Genomic DNA, 20,418 nt, shown 5'->3' with positions numbered 1-20,418 from the left:
CCCTCCACTAATCGGAGAAAGAGCCATTCTTTCGCGCTGCGAGCGAGAAAACAACAAAGCATTATTTGTGTTACTCTTTAACTGTGATCTTGAACCAACACTCTTCAACGCTTACAGTCGATACTGATAAATGTTATACCTGAGACATTCTTTTATGGACATACTGCACTTTCCGGCCAGAGTATTTAGGCGACTCCAGTTCGAGAATAGATACAAACAGCTACAGAGTGACGCACAAACCTCTGGACCTGACCGCCCACCCTCTCATGACCACCCTGCAGCAGGAAGACATTCTCCTAGCCGGCCGTGTGCTCGGGCGATGCAGCCCCCCCCCCCTCCCCAGAGTCTACCCGCTGCCGGTGTGTGAAGCCTTTCTTAGGGCTGTTATGGCAATCCAGTAAACCAGCTGTTGTTCGGCCAAACGAGACCATTCACCAGAGCACACTTTATCGAGGTGTGATGTTTGATTTTTGGTTTTTGCCTGGGAGGGGCATAGTACTAAACGAGACTTCCCATCTGAGAAGACACAAGAGGGTGATGTGTTCTACACACAAGAACACTCGGGTGTCACACTCACACATGTAAGGCTACGAGCCCCTCGTGATGATTCACACGACCAGCGGCAGGCAGGTGAGCGGTGCACGGGAAGCCTTCTTTTCACAGACGAGAGAGCCAAACTCCCGATCGTGCATCTTCGGTTTTTTTTTGTTCATTGTAAATAAATATGGCGGTGTTGATAGAAGGATACTAATGGTCAATTAGGTTTGGTTATCTACATTATAAATACTTTAAAACATAGAGGACGGTTGATTTGGTCAGGATAGCTACGTTAAAGATACGGAAAAATGCATGAACTTCGGGGAACTTCGGGTTTTGGCTGTCTCGTCTGTGGAAAGAAGGCTTCCCAGCGGTGCACAGGTAGTCGCCACTACGGCGCAGTCTGGGCCGACTAATGAAGCCGTGATGTGGCCGAGACTACATTGTCCGCAGCCGGGCCGCGGGGAGATAGAGAGACTTCTGGTGCGGGGACTATCGATCCTTGTTGTGTTCGACGTAGCATTGTTTGCATCCGAGGGAAGGAGGCGGACGAGATGAGGGTGGGATCCTCCTGTCTCCTGTCTCCTCAGTGCGGATCCCCGTGTGCCCGCACGCGCTATCTGTTGGGCGAGCCCATAACTACCAGCAAATAAAAAATCGGAATAGAGGTTCTCATACAAAGTTTTTTTTTTTGAGATGGGGGACCCCCGCCAGGGGGGTCCTCCCCGCCAAAAAAATGACTCTTTATTTTAAAAAGAGAATACAAATGGTTACATGAAGGGGAACATTTGGTACATTTACATCAAAAAGAATTACAATAAATTATAGATACATACATAAATTGTCCCTTCCAACATTCAAGTCCTTGGGGGGCAGGTGATTTGTGTGAGGTGAAGTGTCTATTTACATTTGGTGGTGAGGGTAGTTAATACGTTTTTTGGTTATATTAAGTTATCTCCTTGGCGCCGCAAAACTAATTTAATCGATGCGAAAATATTAATGATGTTTTGTAATAAACCGTCATGTAATAAATAAAGGAGTAGGAGGTGCAAAAACTCATTGTATTACACGCCAAAAAATTAGTTGCTACCTAAATAGAGTGAATTTTTCACTGTTTTTTTTTTGCCTGATAATAGCTTATACATTACTTCTCATAATAAATTAATGCAGTTATATCAGCAATACATTATGAAAACTACTATCTAGCGGACGGGCCCATTACTACTTCAAAAAACTAGGTCTCAGTCTTGGTAATTAGAGTTTCTCCCCCATGGCAACCTCTCAGTCATCCACTGACCTCCACTCCTATACTCTTGTACTCATCATTGGCTCATCAAAGAACAGCGCCACTGTTTACTAAACTGAGACTTGGCCAATTGTTTTTCCAAAGAGAAAACAATGAGATAGTTAAACTTTGGTTTTCCAGAAGAACACTTGGAATTTGGTGATAAAACGGAGTAACAAACCGAGAATGTAATCAATCTTACTGGACGGGGCAGAAATTGTTTTGAGTAGTTTGATAAAAAAAAAAGAGGATAACAGGTAGATAACTGGTCAGGCATATTTTAAATAATGTACAGTGCCATTAGAAAAATTAGTAATTGATGGTAAATAAGACCTTAGAGATTTATAAAGTGTGGGAAAGACGATGCAGGTAATGAAAATATCAGGTAATGCTTGTTGGGACAATGAAAGATTAGCGTGAGACGGATAAATCGGGAGACTCTTGTATAGGTACATGCCCCTCGTATGTGAGACACACACTATTCTTGCAGATGCACTGCTTGGGGCTTGTTTGGACAGGTAGGAGATGTCTGTGACTCATGAACACATCTTGGGATAAACACACTCATCAGTTACAAAAATGGACCAGATTCTGAAGCCATTCTAATGCAGATAGTCTTTAAAACTATTCACAAAAAATAGATTTATAATCAGTGTGTAGATGTGAAGGCAAGAGTTTAAAGCTGCATATACATTATTCAGAGAACAAGAAGCAATGTGACTTCCAAAATTAAAGTGTGTTAAGAATAAACCAGATACAGAACTCGTGCTCATATATCGAGCCATGTCAAAGGTTGGGAAAAACCTCAAGACCACTCAGGACATAGGAATTAATAGGTATCAAGGTAAGCGTGACAATCACATATGTACTTCTACAAACATTTTTGTAAAGTTTTGGTTCAATGTCACAATCGAAAGAGTAACTAAAAACAGTTTTAGACAAGCGCAAGCGCGAATACTGCTTTGTTGTTTTTTTCGCTTGCGGCGCCACCTACACAAAATGGCGATTATAGAGGGAGAAGCTGTAAACTTTATTTTGCTACAGGTTAGAGCTACTTCTCCACACTGGAATATATTTATACGAGAGTGGTTGAACGTCCTATTCCCTGACCGTTGGTCAGGTCGTAATGGTCTTTTCCGTTGGCCTCCACTCTCACCTGACATAAAGACATGCGATTTTTTTTCCTTTTGGGGCTTTATAAAAGACCACTACTCAATGGTTTGCCAGAGTTGAAACACAGAATGAAGAGGCTATCGCTTCCATTACTCCGGACTTGTTAACCAAAGTGTGAGAAGTGTGGATGTGTGTCGTTTAACTAAAGGTTCACATATTTAAACATTCTAGGTTAGTTTACCTTTATTCGATGTATGATTATTGTAAATAGTCTAAATTTAACTGTTATAATTTACCATTGAAACTGGGACATTATTTTATGGACATCCGGTGTATATGTACACACATAAATGATTTACGGAATCAATTAAAACAGTGGACAAAACAAACTAGAAACAACGGTACGAAAGAACTGGGGAACAGCGGGGATAGCGAGTATTGAACACAAACAAGCAGAGGGCCTGGAAACAGGGTCCAGACACTCGCCCTTCGCAGTTTGTGACGATTGAGGGTCGCGGGGAGCGGGTGGGCAGTCACATACGTCCAGGTTACTGTCGCGCGCAGTGGCACGTGGTGGGAAGGGGGGGGGGGGGGTCCAGCCAGAACACTGCCCGACCAGCGTCTCTCGTAGACGGGCGCATGGGCACTCGCCTCGACACCACCGACACGTGTTTACACACCACCAGGCAGGCACTCGGGCACTTGCGACACCATCCACACTCGCCGCCTCGCTGGTTCACGCAGTGCATTCTCTCGCCGCGTTGTTGCACACACGAAGAAGACCTCTCCTCCCATCGCACCAGGCACTCCGCCTCACGGGGACGGGAGGGGGGGGGGAGACTCTGTTTTCCGAGTCGGAGCCCTTGTTTTTGAATTAGTTTTGGGCCCACCCGCCGGATAGTAGATGCCATAGTATATTACCAACATAGCTACATTGATTGTGAGAAGTAATGAAAAGCAATAAAAATTTTTTTCACTTCATTTTGGTAGCCACACACACACACACACACATATATATATATATATATATATATATATATATATATATAGGTATGTCATACCATAAATATTGCATCACTACTCATTTACATAGAACATGTGTTTTTATTACAAACCAATACTAAGCGATTTCTTTGCACAGTAACTGTATTCTACTAAGCCATTCGTTATTCGTCAAGTAGTTAAATTATAATCATAAAGCAAGCACTTCGGATTTGAACCTCCCGCTCGAGATCTTTTGCTAGTAGTTATGGGCCCACCCAACAGATAGCGCCACATGTCGCGCCAAACATGGTTTCAGTTTCTACTGCAAGAGTCGCACTTCTTTGTCCCACCTCCTTGTTCTATGGTCTGCCCTGCCAACAGGCTGTTCTGAACGCCAAGTATAGGGCGATACAGCTCAAAAGAATGACGACGCACATTTATGTTTATTTAAATCATTATTTTGGATAAACGCCATCTGTTAGTTTGCGCTGTAAGTCATAGAGAAAACCCAAAGAACGGACAAAGAAAGATGAATACACAAACACACAAAAATCAAGTCAAATCAGCCGATGTCAAATGTTAAATTTTATGCGTGAGGTTATTTACCCACAGACATGCAACTGTAATTAATTTGGATCTTTCATAGAGCCTTATATTTCATAAAAATTTTTGTATAGTAGGTTTAAAAAAAAATCCCTTTCGGCATAGCCTACAGGCGTAGGTAGATTTTGTATGACCTATTTCTTTTGGAAATGTTTTGGAAACTTCTATAAACTCCTGGAACATTATAAGATCTTAAAATTAAATAACATAAGTACTATGTGTTCTCCAATATTCCAAAATGATCGATTAAACTTTTTCCCATATTCCATGCAAGCAAAAATATTTTGAATGTTTTTAACTCGGTGCAGCTATCATTGAGTAGCTTAGAACGAATTTCTCATTTTGCCAACTAAGGTAGTTATGCAATTTTTTATACCTTCAAACACTATTTTTCATCCTTTGCACTAACTTAATACGTGGTCGTATAAAATTTTTCTTTGGTCAATGATTAAGATAATATTAAGACGATTAAAAAAAAAATTCAACGAATTTGATACTAAAGAAGTTTTGTATTTTCTTAATTTTAACACCTGTTTTAACGACACTAGTTCATTTCATCTAAAGGTTTAAGAGGAAGTTTACGATTTATACAATAAATTATAATGAATTTGATAAAATATAAATTAAAATAAATTAAAGACTTTTTGTCTTTCAACCCTTGTTATTTCCACTCCTTGCAGTAATTGTTACATAAATATTTACTTTAGACCGAAGTTTCAGACAATATTGAAAAATTCTAACAAACATAAGAATCAGTAGTATATAATTAGCCGGTCCTGCGGCAGACTTCAAGGTTGTGGAACCTACGGTGCCGACCACCATCTTGGATTCAGACGTCACGTCTCACGTTCCGCTCCCAATATGCGCCCTTGAAGGGTAGTGTGGGAGTATCTTCCAGTTCTCTTTTAAAACATTCCAGAGCTTTTAACATACAGAACTGCTAGGGATCGCTCCCTGTTGTTTGATCGGGAGGGTATTAGACCAGCGGCTGGGGCCACCAACCCAGCATAGTCGCCGCCTCAGCCCCTCTACCGCACTCAGCTGACCAGACAGTTGGCTGTGTCCTGAGCCCTGAGACTTTCTCAGCACTGCTGGCGCCTTTTCCGATCTCCCACAGTCACAGTGGCCATCTTGGATGACCTTTACTTTGACCTTTGACCTTGACCTCTAACCTCTATCAAAATCTTGTATTCCGCCATATTGTCATCAAGCATCCAATCCCCGAATGTTGCAAAAAGAAAACTTAGTTGCGGGCAAAAAAAGGTGAATACGCAAACACACAGAAAATAATACCACAGCACAGACGAACACAGCGGGCCGACAACTACGAGACAGTTGACATTATAACAGTACCTAAATAAAGTCATGAATAGACATAGGAAAACACAGCGATGTGCAGACAAACCAAACGATGTACTAAACAGATATTCTGGACAACATAGAGACATAGAGCTATGTGACTAAACCGACAACGCCAGTAATGACGTATGACAAAAATCAATTGCCAGTTAGGCAACAAATTTCACACATAGCTTTCAGAAAGCCTGTTTTGAAATATTTAAAAAAAAATATTATCGTAACTTGAAATGGGTAGTAACTGTGATCCATTTACCCCCCAAGCTACTTCAAGTACGTTTGTATGTGTGTGTGTTTGGCGTATACATTTTATGTGATAAGTTAATTAGCTTAATATGTAGGGTTCAATAATAATTAGTTTAAAGTCATACTATGTAGTTATATAAGTTTAATTTTTGGTAATCACAGTTTTTGTCCGTGTTTATTCAATATTTTAAAAATATTTTTGAGTACTTTTTCTCTGTTCGCAATGAGTACACAATATAAGAACACATGTTGAAAAAAAAATTATTTAATCATACTTTTATCCGTAGTTTAAGTGTAAGCTATTTTCTTAACTTAGCCATTTTTGACGTGACAACGTCTAATAAATTGATGAACGCCGGCTGCATGCACGAAAAAGTGTTCCATTACGCACATTGTCCCGTTACGCTGTGTCCCGTTACGCTCATTGTACGCTTGCGCCGTATCTATCTCTCTTCCACTCGATTGGAACAACCATTTATTTGACTTTTCCGAGGCACATTAAACTTGAAACACTCCCATTCGTTTCCTACTTTTCCTATCATCGTCCTATATCCTTAACAGAATAACACAGATTGGAAGAAGTTAAATAGCAAACATGTAAAAAGGTTATAGTTAAAATAATCTCTTCGTTAAAGTAATAAACATATTTGAATTAATGAGTGCAAATAAAAGTAAATTTATCAATTGAATTGTAGATTTCATTTCACCCCTTCTTTGTATCCATTCTAAATAGTGATAATTCAATAAAAATGATTCAATTTTATTCATAAAAGTATGCAATTATTTCATCAATGTTTTGTTATGACGTTGTCACGTTAAACTATCGTCCGTAAACCGTCTTTACAGACAATCTTTTTTTTATATCTGTATATAGTGTATATATTTTTTAATCTGTTTTTAGTGAAAGACAAGGCGGCGCCCACGCCTTAACTCAGCCACATGTAAAAATAAGACGTACATACAAACAAACATTCCTCACTGCAAGGATCGTTCAAAGAACGGAATGTGTTTCTCAAGGAATGTGCACCCGAGGCGCCGGCGAGGACTGTGCAGGGGCAACCCACGAGCCAGCACCGCGGTCGATGCAACCCGCACAGCAGCGGCGTACTGCGGCGTGGCCTAGCGACCACTGCCGGCTGAACGCGGCAGGACAGTTTCCCTGCTGTGTGGCACGACTCTGACTGCAGCACTTCCCTGTCCCTCTATCGCGAGGCCCTCGAATGAACATATTTCACAATAAAAAAAAAAGGGGGTTGTCTGTAAAGTCGGTTTACGGACGATAATTTTACGTGATAACGCTACAAGAAAACATTGATGAAAAATTTCATACTTTTTTAATTTTCAAATATTAGGTATTTACAGTTTTTGAAAATTCAATCTAAATAATTTGTTTAAATAAAATCACGAACATTCAGTTATAAAGCCCGCCTTAACCTGTTTGATATTATAGAAGATTTTCTCGCACGGTGGTTGGCCGGTTCTTGCACGCTCGGCTCAGGCGGAACGTGACAATTTTTCGTGCGTGCAGCTGTCGTTCATCGATTTATAAGACGTTATCGCGTCAAAAAAAAACCATACATCTGGGCCGCTGTAGTGTTACGGACACCTGCTGTCTGATTGGCCAGGACACAAGGACTGCGCGGGACACGAGGACACGTGTCCTGGCGAGGACTCTGCCGTCCTGTTCCAGGACACTTCCTGCCTCGCGACTGCAACTCTGCGTTGCACGATGTCAGCTTGCACCTCCAGGTGGCGCCTGGTCGGCTGCAAACCGCATGCAGAGCTCCGGAACACGCCATTGACAAAGAGCTCGATATTTCTGACAGGTGTCTCATTATGAGTTATTTTAAGTTACCAAGTCATACGTTTCGAAATCTTCGTTTTAAACGTGTATTTTTGGACAGCGGATATACATAGCTATAACGGGTGATCACACAGAAATTTTCATGCTGTATTGTAAGCTTCACGACGTTCGCTCAAAAATTGTCTTCGCCTTGCAGGCCACATACAAGGCTTAGATGGTAGGGGGTGCTAGAATAGGTGCTGGGCTAGACTTGAAACAGCTGTACCTAAGTCTGGGCGATGGCACCACCGGGGTATCTAGTTCCGGCCCTCTGCTTCATGGCCACTGCCATTAGCCGCACTTGCGTCCAAAAACTTCTCAGCCATCATTCTCTAAATAACCAATAACGAAATATTTGGTTGCACTAGGCACTATATTAATAAATTATTAGACGTAATATGAAAACCATTTCTAAAGATGAAAGTTAAGAAACACTCAAATATAGCGTTAAAATTGTGTTACAGGATTAACTCCAGGAATAAAAAAAAATCTTCTGAAATATTATTTTCACCGTTGTAAAATGATAAACACTCGGCGATGAACTTGCCCCACCAAGAGTCACTAGCGTGGGGCCAAACTGGCCAGAAACATTGTGGAACACGCTCGAGCAGCGATCGCGATCAGCCAGCGAATGAACTGGTGGCGGACGGACGCGATGAGCTATGATGAATTCGGTTTCTGGATCACTGTAAAAAGGACTCAGGACGAACGGGTAGCCTTAGTTGCGAAGTGTATCCGCGCTGACCTTGGACTCGTGCGACAGCGGTTGGCTCCAATGCTCAGTGCAAGCCCAACACGGGATCTCATGCTCTTGATGGGCCGCCACGGTAATTGGCGACACAACTCCGGTTATAGTTCGACAGAGCTAGCAGGGGCCGAACAGGCTGTTTGCTGGGTGACTGGGGGTCACAGAGTAAAGCGCAGGTGGGATGAGCTCCAAGCATGTCCTGACCAAGGGCATGGTTAGCCAAACTGTCCACCGACACCAGAGCAGATAATTTTGCCTTAAATACATCTACGGAAGGACATGAGACAACTCGGTAAGGCCTAAGTCAAGAGGGGTAATAATTCATCTATGTCTATGATCATCAGATACACTGCTCGTCACTATGCTTCAGACTGTATGTGTAGTGTGTTTCGTGTTACATGTAGTAGGAAACAATAAGCACTTACATTTAATTCTTATAAAATTTTAAGTCATAAGCAGGTCGACTAGATGTCTAAAATTTACTTATGAGAAAACGAGAGTGAAGTAAGTGAAGTGTCAAAGATGCTTGAGTGTACAAACAACTCATGTTCAGGCTGTGCCACTGTGAATTACATATAAATGAAGAATAGTTTGCTAACTACCTTAAAAAATCTGCGATCACTCTCTTTTATTAAATTTTTAATTTTTAATTAAACAAAATATTCTAATTTTTAAAATTTACTTCACTTTAATCCTAACATTAGACTTCTTTAGTTTCTGTACATCACCTTAGTAAATAATTCAACATACATATACATGTTCATGAAGACCTTGGATTGACAAGACAAGTGTATGCATATTTGTAGCTATATGGATATGTATAAAAATATTTTTACCAACGAACATAAAGGCAAGATAAAATACACAATGCAGATTACTTTTCTTGATTTGATTTTATTATTTATACCTGTTTGACTTGGATCAAGCCATAGATTTATGTATTACTGCGCAGTTAGTGCAGTTGACTGACTGGTACAAGGCTCCTTTACACTGGGTGACACTAGGCGAGTATTTAATATTCTAGTACTCATTCTCAAGATGATAGGCTTCACTATAACACTGGAATCACCATAATGTGCGTATGCCCCATTACATTCATGAAAGCGTGCTGGGCCCATGACCCAGACGTCCATGGGAAAAAACCACGCTCTGCTACCAGTGCACCTGGACTCATGCTCGCCGGGCGAGTAAGGTGTACTCGCGGGGTTAGTTTCTGTTGCCTACCAAGAACTTCAGGAATCGTCGTGAAGAGTAGTTTTTACAGCTACAGATGCCGAGCTACTTGTAATCAGTCTGTATCTGCAGCCACATCCGCCGGGCGAGTAAGGCGCGCTCGCGGGGAAAATGAGCGCTTCATAGGGGGACATAAGGAGACATCGTGACGAGTGGCGAGTGCAGTTTCCCAACCACCTCGAGTTCCAGAGCGACCAGCCGACCGAGGAGTCAGCACCCGGGGCGAGTTGGCTGAACGAGAACACTGTGGGTGTGGGGCCGCCCTGCTAGAGCGCCGCAGTGTCTTCGCCCGGGAGCAGCGAGTGTGCGAGGTGCACTCCTCCATGCCCGCGTATCCCCGGTGCGGGCATGTTCCACTACTTGCCGAATTTGGGGATGATACTTTAACGTAATTTTAAGCAGGCCTGTGTCATGGGCGAAATAGTTATCGTTATTTGTGACTGCAGTCTTCCTTATCAACACTTAAAATATGCATTCCAACTCTGTTAACCATTTATTTTTATTCAGACCATGCTAGTGATTTAAACTTTTGTGTTAAAATACTCGCATGCCAAATAGTAATGTGTATACATAAAAGTGTTTACTGCTAATTTTATTTATTTTGTTTTAAATACATGGAACCTCAAAATAAATGAGCAGTACGCCTCAACAACATCAGTGCGTCACTCATCGTTCATGATGATTAACTTTTCTAATTTATGTTAAATAAATATTTTTAATCAGAAATAAGTCAAATGAGTGCTACACTGTACCGATTGAGATATACCTCCCTTGTTGGATCACACACAACAATATGTTTAACGTAGTTAAAATACCAAATTAAGCATAAATAAATTAGTAGCGCTCTCACATAGGATACTTTTGTGAGTGTTTGATGTCCTGAAAAACAATATGTGTATATGATGAGAATAATGGGATAAATATTATTGATAATGCTAATAACGATGTAACGTGTATTATCTCCAGCCCGCTAACCTCACCGCGACGATTGAGATGTGTTTCGTCACATCCCTGGTAGGATGCTTCCTGCTGCTCTACCAGTGCAAGGGGAACTCAGCTCTCGCATGTTGGCTAGACGCGCGAAGCTCGAGAGAGGATAAGAAAGAAGGTTCTTGTACACTTGACTGTTACTTGGCCGCGAAAGTATCGCCCGCTGCTTATGCTTCCTGCACGGGAAGTCTTCTTTTCACTCACGCCTAGCGAGAGAGCCAAAACCCGAAGTTCCCCGAAGTTCATGCTATTTTTCCGTATCTTTTATGTAGCTATCCTAACCAAATCAACCGTCCACAATGTTTTAAAGTATTTATAATGTAGCTAACCTAACCTTATTGACCATTATTATCATTTATCAACACCGCCATATTTATTTACAATGAACAAAAAAAAATCGAAGATACACGATCGGGCGTTTGGTTCTCTCGTCTGTGAAAAGAAGGATTCTTCTTCCTGCACAGCCTCGACGAACGGAGTATAGAGGATGTTCTGGTCAACAATGACAGTGGCTCCTGGAAGGATATACAAACCTCAGTTTCTGCTCCGACGCACCGAGGCACCACACCGCCACTGCGCGAGAGACCCAGCGAAGCTCCACCCGCCCTCCGCACCGACTGAAGGCCAGCGTCATCCCTCCCCTGGAGCAAGCTCTGCCACGAGGAAACACAACCGAGGTTTTGGCGTGACGTCACCAGCACCGAGGGTCCTGGATTCAAGTCCTGAGTCGAAGAGTGATTACTCGTGCGGCGAGTAAAGAAAACAGTAAACACCTAGCTGGAGTAAGGTGGTGGCATGAGAAAATAGTTGGCTGGTTCGAGTCCCCGGACGAGCGAGCAGCACTCGCTCGGTGAGTGCCGGTAGTCTCGGAGGAGCAGTACCCATCAGGGAAGAGTTGACTACCACCCGAGGGTGAACACCTGACGGCCTAGCAAGCAAGACTCGCTCGGCGAGTACCGGTAGTCTCGGAGGAGCAGTACCCATCAGGGAAGAGTTGACTTCCACCCGAGGGTGAACACCTGACGGCCTAGCAAGCAAGACTCGCTCGGCGAGTACCGGTAGTCTCGGAGGAGCAGTACCCATCAGGGAAGAGTTGACTTCCACCCGAGGGTGAACACCTGACGGCCTAGCAAGCAAGACTCGCTCGGCGAGTACCGGTAGTCTCGGAGGAGCAGTACCCATCAGGGAAGAGTTGACTTCCACCCGAGGGTGAACACCTGACGGCCTAGGAAGCAAGACTCGCTCGGCGAGTACCGGTAGTCTCGGAGGAGCAGTACCCATCAGGGAAGAGTTGACTTCCACCCGAGGGTGAACACCTGACGGCCTAGGAAGCAAGACTCGCTCGGCGAGTACCGGTAGTCTCGGAGGAGCAGTACCCATCAGGGAAGAGTTGACTTCCACCCGAGGGTGAACACCTGACGGCCTAGCAAGCAAGACTCGCTCGGCGAGTACCGGTAGTCTCGGAGGAGCAGTACCCATCAGGGAAGAGTTGACTTCCACCCGAGGGTGAACACCTGACGGCCTAGCAAGCAAGACTCGCTCGGCGAGTACCGGTAGTCTCGGAGGAGCAGTACCCATCAGGGAAGAGTTGACTTCCACCCGAGGGTGAACACCTGACGGCCTAGGAAGCAAGACTCGCTCGGCGAGTACCGGTAGTCTCGGAGGAGCAGTACCCATCAGGGAAGAGTTGACTTCCACCCGAGGGTGAACACCTGACGGCCTAGGAAGCAAGACTCGCTCGGCGAGTACCGGTAGTCTCGGAGGAGCAGTACCCATCAGGGAAGAGTTGACTTCCACCCGAGGGTGAACACCTGACGGCCTAGCAAGCAAGACTCGCTCGGCGAGTACCGGTAGTCTCGGAGGAGCAGTACCCATCAGGGAAGAGTTGACTACCCCCGAGGGTGAACACCTGACGGCCTAGCAAGCAAGACTCGCTCGGTGAGTGCCGGTAGTCTCGGAGGAGCAGTACCCATCAGGGAAGAGTTGACTACCACCCGAGGGTGAACACCTGACGGCCTAGCAAGCAAGACTCGCTCGGCGAGTACCGGTAGTCTCGGAGGAGCAGTACCCATCAGGGAAGAGTTGACTTCCACCCGAGGGTGAACACCTGACGGCCTAGCAAGCAAGACTCGCTCGGCGAGTACCGGTAGTCTCGGAGGAGCAGTACCCATCAGGGAAGAGTTGACTTCCACCCGAGGGTGAACACCTGACGGCCTAGGAAGCAAGACTCGCTCGGTGAGTGCCGGTAGTCTCGGAGGAGCAGTACCCATCAGGGAAGAGTTGACTTCCACCCGAGGGTGAACACCTGACGGCCTAGCAAGCAAGACTCGCTCGGCGAGTGCCGGTAGTCTCGGAGGAGTAGTACCCATCAGGGAAGAGTTGACTACCCCCGAGGGTGAACACCTGACGGCCTAGCAAGCAAGACTCGCTCGGCGAGTACCGGTAGTCTCGGAGGAGCAGTACCCATCAGGGAAGAGTTGACTTCCACCCGAGGGTGAACACCTGACGGCCTAGGAAGCAAGACTCGCTCGGCGAGTACCGGTAGTCTCGGAGGAGCAGTACCCATCAGGGAAGAGTTGACTTCCACCCGAGGGTGAACACCTGACGGCCTAGGAAGCAAGACTCGCTCGGCGAGTACCGGTAGTCTCGGAGGAGCAGTACCCATCAGGGAAGAGTTGACTTCCACCCGAGGGTGAACACCTGACGGCCTAGCAAGCAAGACTCGCTCGGCGAGTACCGGTAGTCTCGGAGGAGCAGTACCCATCAGGGAAGAGTTGACTTCCACCCGAGGGTGAACACCTGACGGCCTAGCAAGCAAGACTCGCTCGGCGAGTGCCGGTAGTCTCGGAGGAGTAGTACCCATCAGGGAAGAGTTGACTACCCCCGAGGGTGAACACCTGACGGCCTAGCAAGCAAGACTCGCTCGGCGAGTACCGGTAGTCTCGGAGGAGCAGTACCCATCAGGGAAGAGTTGACTACCACCCGAGGGTGAACACCTGACGGCCTAGCAAGCAAGACTCGCTCGACGAGTGCCGGTAGTCTCGAAGGAGCAGTACCCATCAGGGAAGAGTTGACTTCCACCCGAGGGTGAACACCTGACGGCCTACCAAGCAAGACTCGCTCGGCGAGTGCTGGTAGTCTCGGAGGAGCAGTTCCCATCAGGAAGAGTTAAATATTCCTGAGGGTGAACATCTGACGGCCTAGCAATCAAGACTCGCTCGGCGAGTACGAGTGAAACAACGAGTATGATCAAGCAGACGAGTCGCCATGGGTGGAGGGCTTTACGGACACAAGGGCAGAGGACGAGATGTTACAGCACGACAACAGCGAGTGGAAGACGTCGTCACGGCGTCACGCGGTGCTGGTTCGAGTCCAGGAGCCAGTAGCTGCGGTCGCTCAGCTGGGAGGGGGACGACGAGTCGTTCTGGTGCTGACGTGACCTTGAGGTTGGCGACATAATTGTCTCTCGGACCCGAGGCGAGCGGCGACAGCGAGTTATGCTCCCCTGGGCGAATAAATACGTCCCGTCGAACCACGGAACGAGGCGAGTAGCAAGGGAAGCCTAAGATGTCCATCAAGTTCTGTCCCTGCCCGAACACGCCCGAATATTCACCTTCGGCCAACCTCGGGATTTGTTTTATTTTTGCGCAGGAAAAAGGAATTCAAATATTAAAAGTGGTCGGTTAGGTTAGCTACATTAAAACAATTTAAAACACTATGGACGGTTAGTTAGGTTAGTATAGCTACATTAAGATAAACAGAGAAATATATATATATATATATATATATATATATATATATATATATATAAACCCGAGGTTGGCCGAAGGTGAATATTCGGGCGTGTATGGGCAGGGACAGAACTTGATGTACATCTTAGGCTTCCCGAGTAGCAACGCTGACAGTTCCTACGTAAGTACTCGGCGGTGTTTACATTAGCCTTTCAACTTAAACAATAAATACAATGGTCCATAATTAAACACTTCTTATTCGGATAGTGTTCTGAGCTGCGATTTAAGCACACTTGTAAATAGTTAGTCTCAGAGATTTTATTGGAGAGTTACCCCGTGTTTGACATTAATATTTGAACTGCATATGGAGGAAATGCCAATTTGGAGTTGAAAGCGAAACAGTGATGTGATTTATAAATTGTTTCTTGTGTGGGTTAAGTAGTTATTTAAAATTTCTTTTTTTAATCACATAATTATTGTATTCACATATAATGAATCATGAAGAATATTTGGACGTCACTAAGAAGTCGCCAGTTATTGAGCCAGGTCCATAAAGCCCGAGTATTCACGTATGTTAAATGAAATCTCATAATTTGTGTTTTTGGAACCGCGTTTATTTTGGAGGACTATGGTAATAAATGTTTTGTTTGAACCTTTGCGTTGTGGCACATAAACACCCTCGCATATTATTCCGTTCTGTAGAGAACAATAATAATAATAACAATGATATTACGGTTTTCCGTGATATACTGGAATGACTCCAGGTAAACTCTAGAAGGGTTCTCTGATAAAGGTCACGGCCAGATCCATATCCAGAAACACTTGAGTTGTGTCGAGTGTTGTCTCCAGTAACCTCGCTGCGAAGTGCCAACTTAAAAAATTGGTTGTCTGTAAAGTCGGTTTAAGGACGATAGTTTAACGTGACAACGTCATAAAAAAACATTAATAAAATTATTGCAAACTTTTATGAATAAAATTGAATAATTTTTATTGAATTATCACTATTTTGTATGGATACAAAGAAGGAGTGAAATGAAATGTACAATTTAATTGATATATTTACTTTTATTTGCAATAATTAAAAAACATATATTTATTACTTTAATTAAGAGATTATTTTAACTATAACTATTATACATGTTTGCTATTTCACTTCTTCCAATCTGTGTTATTCTGTTAAGGATAGGACGATGATAGGAAAAGTATGAAACGAATGGGAGTGTTTCAAGTTTAATGTGCCTCGAAAAAGTCAAATCGATGGTTGTTCCAATCGAGTGGAAGAGAGATAGATGCGGCGCAAGCGTACAATGAGCGTAACGGGACACAGCGTAACGGGACAATGTGCGTTGCGGGACACTTTTTCTTGCGTGCAGCCGGCGTTCATCGATTTATTATACGTTGTCACGTCAAAAAAAAACTGTTTGGAAGTAACAGTGATATACAGACCAAAACCAAAACATTACTTGAAAAATATTGTATGTTTGTTAAGTGGCACTTCATCACGTACAAATTATAAATGGTTTTGATGACATATTGCGATATACTTATATATGTTGTGAAACAAATTAAGGGTGTTTTAAACACAGAAAATTAATGTGTATACTACATCACGCGCGTATTTTTGATGTGTAACATCTTAGCTTTTGGTATGGGGAATTACGTGAATATAATGGAAGTCGCATTGAACGGAAATGTGTAACAAATAATGCTGCCATCTGTGGCAAATGGCGCGAACAGAAGTTCGCAAAACCAAAGGGAAACTTTAAAGTATTACCTGTTTAATGAATGTTAATAAGATATATAATGTTTTAATAAAATTACTTGTCGAAAATCAGGTCCAAAACCGGATTTTAGTATTTTTTAAGTCTTTTTCTCTTTTATCGGAGCCATTTTATTGTTTAAAATTTTTGTCTGCTAATAAAATTATTCTATAGTCGACGTAGCTACTTCGGCAGCGAATTCTAGCGGCGGGTGCGGAACTACGTGTGATTCGCGTCCAGAAGTGTAGTTGAAAACACAATTTGCTTATATATTTTTTTTTATCACGCTCGGCATTATTTTAAAGATCAACACGTTAAATTTCGTGTCAGAGTTTCATATTGTGTTTTTAGTTGCTCGCTCACATGATTTATTTTTTTTAATCATCGCTCTAAAAATATTGGCCCGATTTGCTTGATTCCACGCCAAAGAAGTCACGGGGCAGCTAGTTTAGAAATATATTTTGAAAATACAGGAAATTTCGAGTTAAGTTTTTTTAATACTCAAAGCCATTAAAAAAAGGTCAAAAATTCTCGAAACCATAATCTTGTGCCTGATGCGGCTCCCAGCTGATCTCTACATGCACAGCTCGGTGGGCCCACTTATTTTGGCCCACCTCAGCCCACCCTGAGTCCACATAAGCCCACCTCAGCCCACCCTGAGTCCACATCATCCCACTTCAGCCCACCCTGAGACCACATAAGCCCACCTGGGCCCACCTTGAGTCCACATAAGCCCACCTCGGCCCACCCTGAGTCCACATCAGCCCACCTCGGCCCACCCTGAGTCCACATAAGCCCACCTCAGCCCACCCTGAGTCCACATAAGCCCACCTGGGCCCACCCTGAGTCCACATAAGCCCACCTAGGCCCATCCTTAGTCCACATAAGCCCACCTCGGCCCACCCTGAGTCCACATCATCCCACTTCGGCCCACCCTGAGTCCACAGCAGCCCACCTCGACCCACCCTGAGTCCACATCAACCCACCTCGGCCCACCCTGAGTCCACATCAGCCAACCTCGGCCCACCCTGAGTCCACAGCAGCCCACCTCGGCCCACCCTCAGTCCACATCAGCCAACCTCTGTCCACCCTGAGTCCACATCAGCCCACCTCGGCCCACCCTGAGTCCACATCAGCCCACCTCGGCCCACCCTGAGTCCACATCAGCCCACCTCGGCCCACCCTGAGTCCACATCATCCCAACTCGGCCCACCATGAGTCCACATCAGCCAAACTCTGCCTACCCTGAGTCCACATCAGCCCATCTCGGCCCACCCTGAGTCCACATCAGCCCACCTCGTCCCACCCTCAGTCCACATCAGCCAACCTTGGACCACCCTGAGTCCACATCAGCCAACCTCGGACCACCCTGAGTCCACATCAGCCCACCTCGGCCCACCCTCAGTCCACATCAGCCAACCTCGGCCCACCCTGAGTCCACAGCAGCCCACCTCGGCCCACCCTCAGTCCACATCAGCCAACCTCGGCCCACCCTGAGTCCACAGCAGCCCACCTCGGCCCACCCTCAGTCCACATCAGCCCACCTCGGCCCACCCTGAGTCCACATCAGCCCACCTCGGCCCACCCTGAGTCCACATAAGCCAACCTCGGCCCACCCTGAGTCCACAGCAGCCCACCTCGGCCCACCCTCAGTCCACATCAGCCCACCTTGGCCCACCCTGAGTCCACAGCAGCCCACCTCGGTCCACCCTGAGTCCACATCAGCCAACCTCGGCCCACCCTGAGTCCACAGCAGCCCACCTCGGCCCACCATCAGTCCACATCAGCCAACCTCGGCCCACCCTGAGTCCACATCAGCCAACCTCGGCCCACCCTGAGTCCACAGCAGCCCACCTCGGCCCACCATCAGTCCACAGCAGCCCACCTCGGCCCACCATCAGTCCACAGCAGCCCACCTCGGCCCACCCTGAGTCCACATCAGCCAACCTCGGCCCACCCTGAGTCCACATCAGCCCACCTGTAAAGCAGCAATTACAACAGCCCGTCGCGTCCGTCGGTCGCCCGTCCGTTTTTTGTTCGTCCGTCAGCCGCCGAGAGATCACCACACCTCGTTCGTCCGCCAAAAATACTTTCCCTTCCTTATACATGCTGCCAACTGTCTGAAAATTCTATCTTAAATAATTAGATTAATTTTAACAAATAACGTAACATTTGCACTTTTAACTCATGATACTCAATTTTTTTTACTTGGTTTTTTTTTTTTTTTAATTTTCAGAGTCACCGTGCGTTATTAATTACACATCCGTGACTCGGACCATAAATGTCTCTATTAAAAAAAATAATTATGTCAGGTTCTGAAGGACCGAACAAACTCTTCAAAACTTCCAACATGATAATAAATTTGACACGCAGATAGCTCGCAGCCGTTCAGAGGTTGCGATTCCCGCGAGAAGCGAGGAGCGACCAAGCGGAGGGAGCCTACGATTCACTCGTCCTTCTGGACATACCCGAATACTCACGTTGGCAAGCCTTCTTTCAACAGACGAGAGAGCCAAACGTCCGATCGTGCATCTTCGTTTTTTTTTGTTCATTGTAAATAAATATACAACTCATGATAACTAATGGTCAATTAGGTTAGGTTAGCTACATTATAAATACTTTAAAACATTGTGGACGGTTGATTTGGTTAGGATAGCTACATTAAAGATACTGTGAAATCATGTAAACAGTTTCCTAGCCCTGGCTGGATAGCTACATATTAAAAAGTTATTTGCTAAGCAACCATAAAATGATTTTACAGTACTTACCTAATATAACCAACCTTCCACAATGTTTTAAAGTATTTATAATGTAGCTAACCTATCCTGATCGACCGCAAAATGTAATGCTAGACCGGTTTATACAATGAGATAGAACGAAAAAAAAGCGAGCATGAACTTCGGGGAACTTCGGGTTTGGCTCTCTCTCGTCTGTTGAAAGAAGGCTTGCCAACGTGAGTATTCGGGTATGTCCAGAAGAACGAGTGAATCGTAGGCTTCACTCAAGCGGACGGGGGAGGCCTAAGATGCACATAAAGTTCTGCCATTCCCGATTACACCCGAACAATTCACCTTCGGCCAACTTCGGGATTTGTTTTATTTTTGCGCAGGAAAAATGAATTCAAATATTAAAAGTGGTCGGTTAGGTTAGCTACATTAAAACACTATGGACGGTTAGTTAGGTTAGTGTAGCTACATTAAAATAAACAGAGAAATATAAATATTTTTAAATAAACCCGAGGTTGGCCGAAGGTGAATTGTTCGGGTGTAATCGGTGAATGGCAGAACTCGATGTGCATCCTAGGCTTCCCGCGCGGACGGGCGCGGGCCACGTGGTCGCGGCTACTCACGTGCAGAGCGCCAGGGAGACGAGCACCGCCACAGCTGCCATGCCGCGGCTGCCGGCGACCCCCGCCGCCGACAGCAAAATACGCTCGCTTATTTTTCCCCCGCGCGACGGGGCTGCTCCCCCCTCCACCCTAGCCTTCACCCCCGCCTCCCCGCGCATGCCCCGCCCCCCCTCCGGCCTCTCCGCCAATCGGCGCCGGCGTGTCTTCGAGCCTAGGAGGAGCCACGGCACTCCTCGACGCCTCTTCAGCTCTTGCACAAGCATTGCTGACGAAGATGCACGAGCTACGGGAGTTCGGTTTGCGTGATGATCACTTACCACAATAACGAGTTACCTAGTGGCGGATCCAGGGGGGGGGGCATCAGGGGCAAGTGCCCCCCCCCCCCCTTGTCTGCTACATTAACATTGCCGACAAAAATTATTGTTTCTGAAACCAATAAAATATTTTAATATAATTAATGAATTTCTTGTAGAATCATGAAATATGGTGGTTGGATGCCATGTGTAGTGTGAGTAGATTAAATACAAATTTAGTAAATTTGAGGCATTTTTTTCTCTGGCTATTCTGAAATCCTAGAGTGCCCCCTCCGAGGCGAACCTCTGGATCCGCCGCTGGAGTTACCACAAAAGAACGTCCCAGT

General features: G+C 45.2%; 1 protein-coding gene across 1 annotated transcript in view; it reads right to left on the bottom strand.

Annotated features, from left to right (window-relative positions):
* Positions 1–20,041, bottom strand: part of LOC134532309 (gamma-aminobutyric acid receptor subunit alpha-2-like) — a 53,546-nt gene extending 33,505 nt beyond the window's left edge. Inside the window, exons 1-3 of the mRNA XM_063368727.1 lie at positions 19,779–20,041; positions 17,323–17,395; positions 17,137–17,209 (exon numbers count right to left, since the gene is read on the bottom strand). Coding sequence (XP_063224797.1) covers positions 17,137–17,209; positions 17,323–17,395; positions 19,779–20,041 — 409 coding nt within the window. The remainder of the gene's footprint in view (positions 1–17,136; positions 17,210–17,322; positions 17,396–19,778) is intronic.
* Positions 20,042–20,418: the final 377 nt, after the last annotated feature.

The sequence above is a fragment of the Bacillus rossius genome, chromosome 5 (genome assembly GCF_032445375.1).
Source record: "Bacillus rossius redtenbacheri isolate Brsri chromosome 5, Brsri_v3, whole genome shotgun sequence".
NCBI classification, from domain to species: domain Eukaryota; kingdom Metazoa; phylum Arthropoda; class Insecta; order Phasmatodea; family Bacillidae; genus Bacillus; species Bacillus rossius.
Note: the sequence above shows the minus strand (reverse complement) of the source record. Positions and strands in the feature narration are given on the sequence as shown.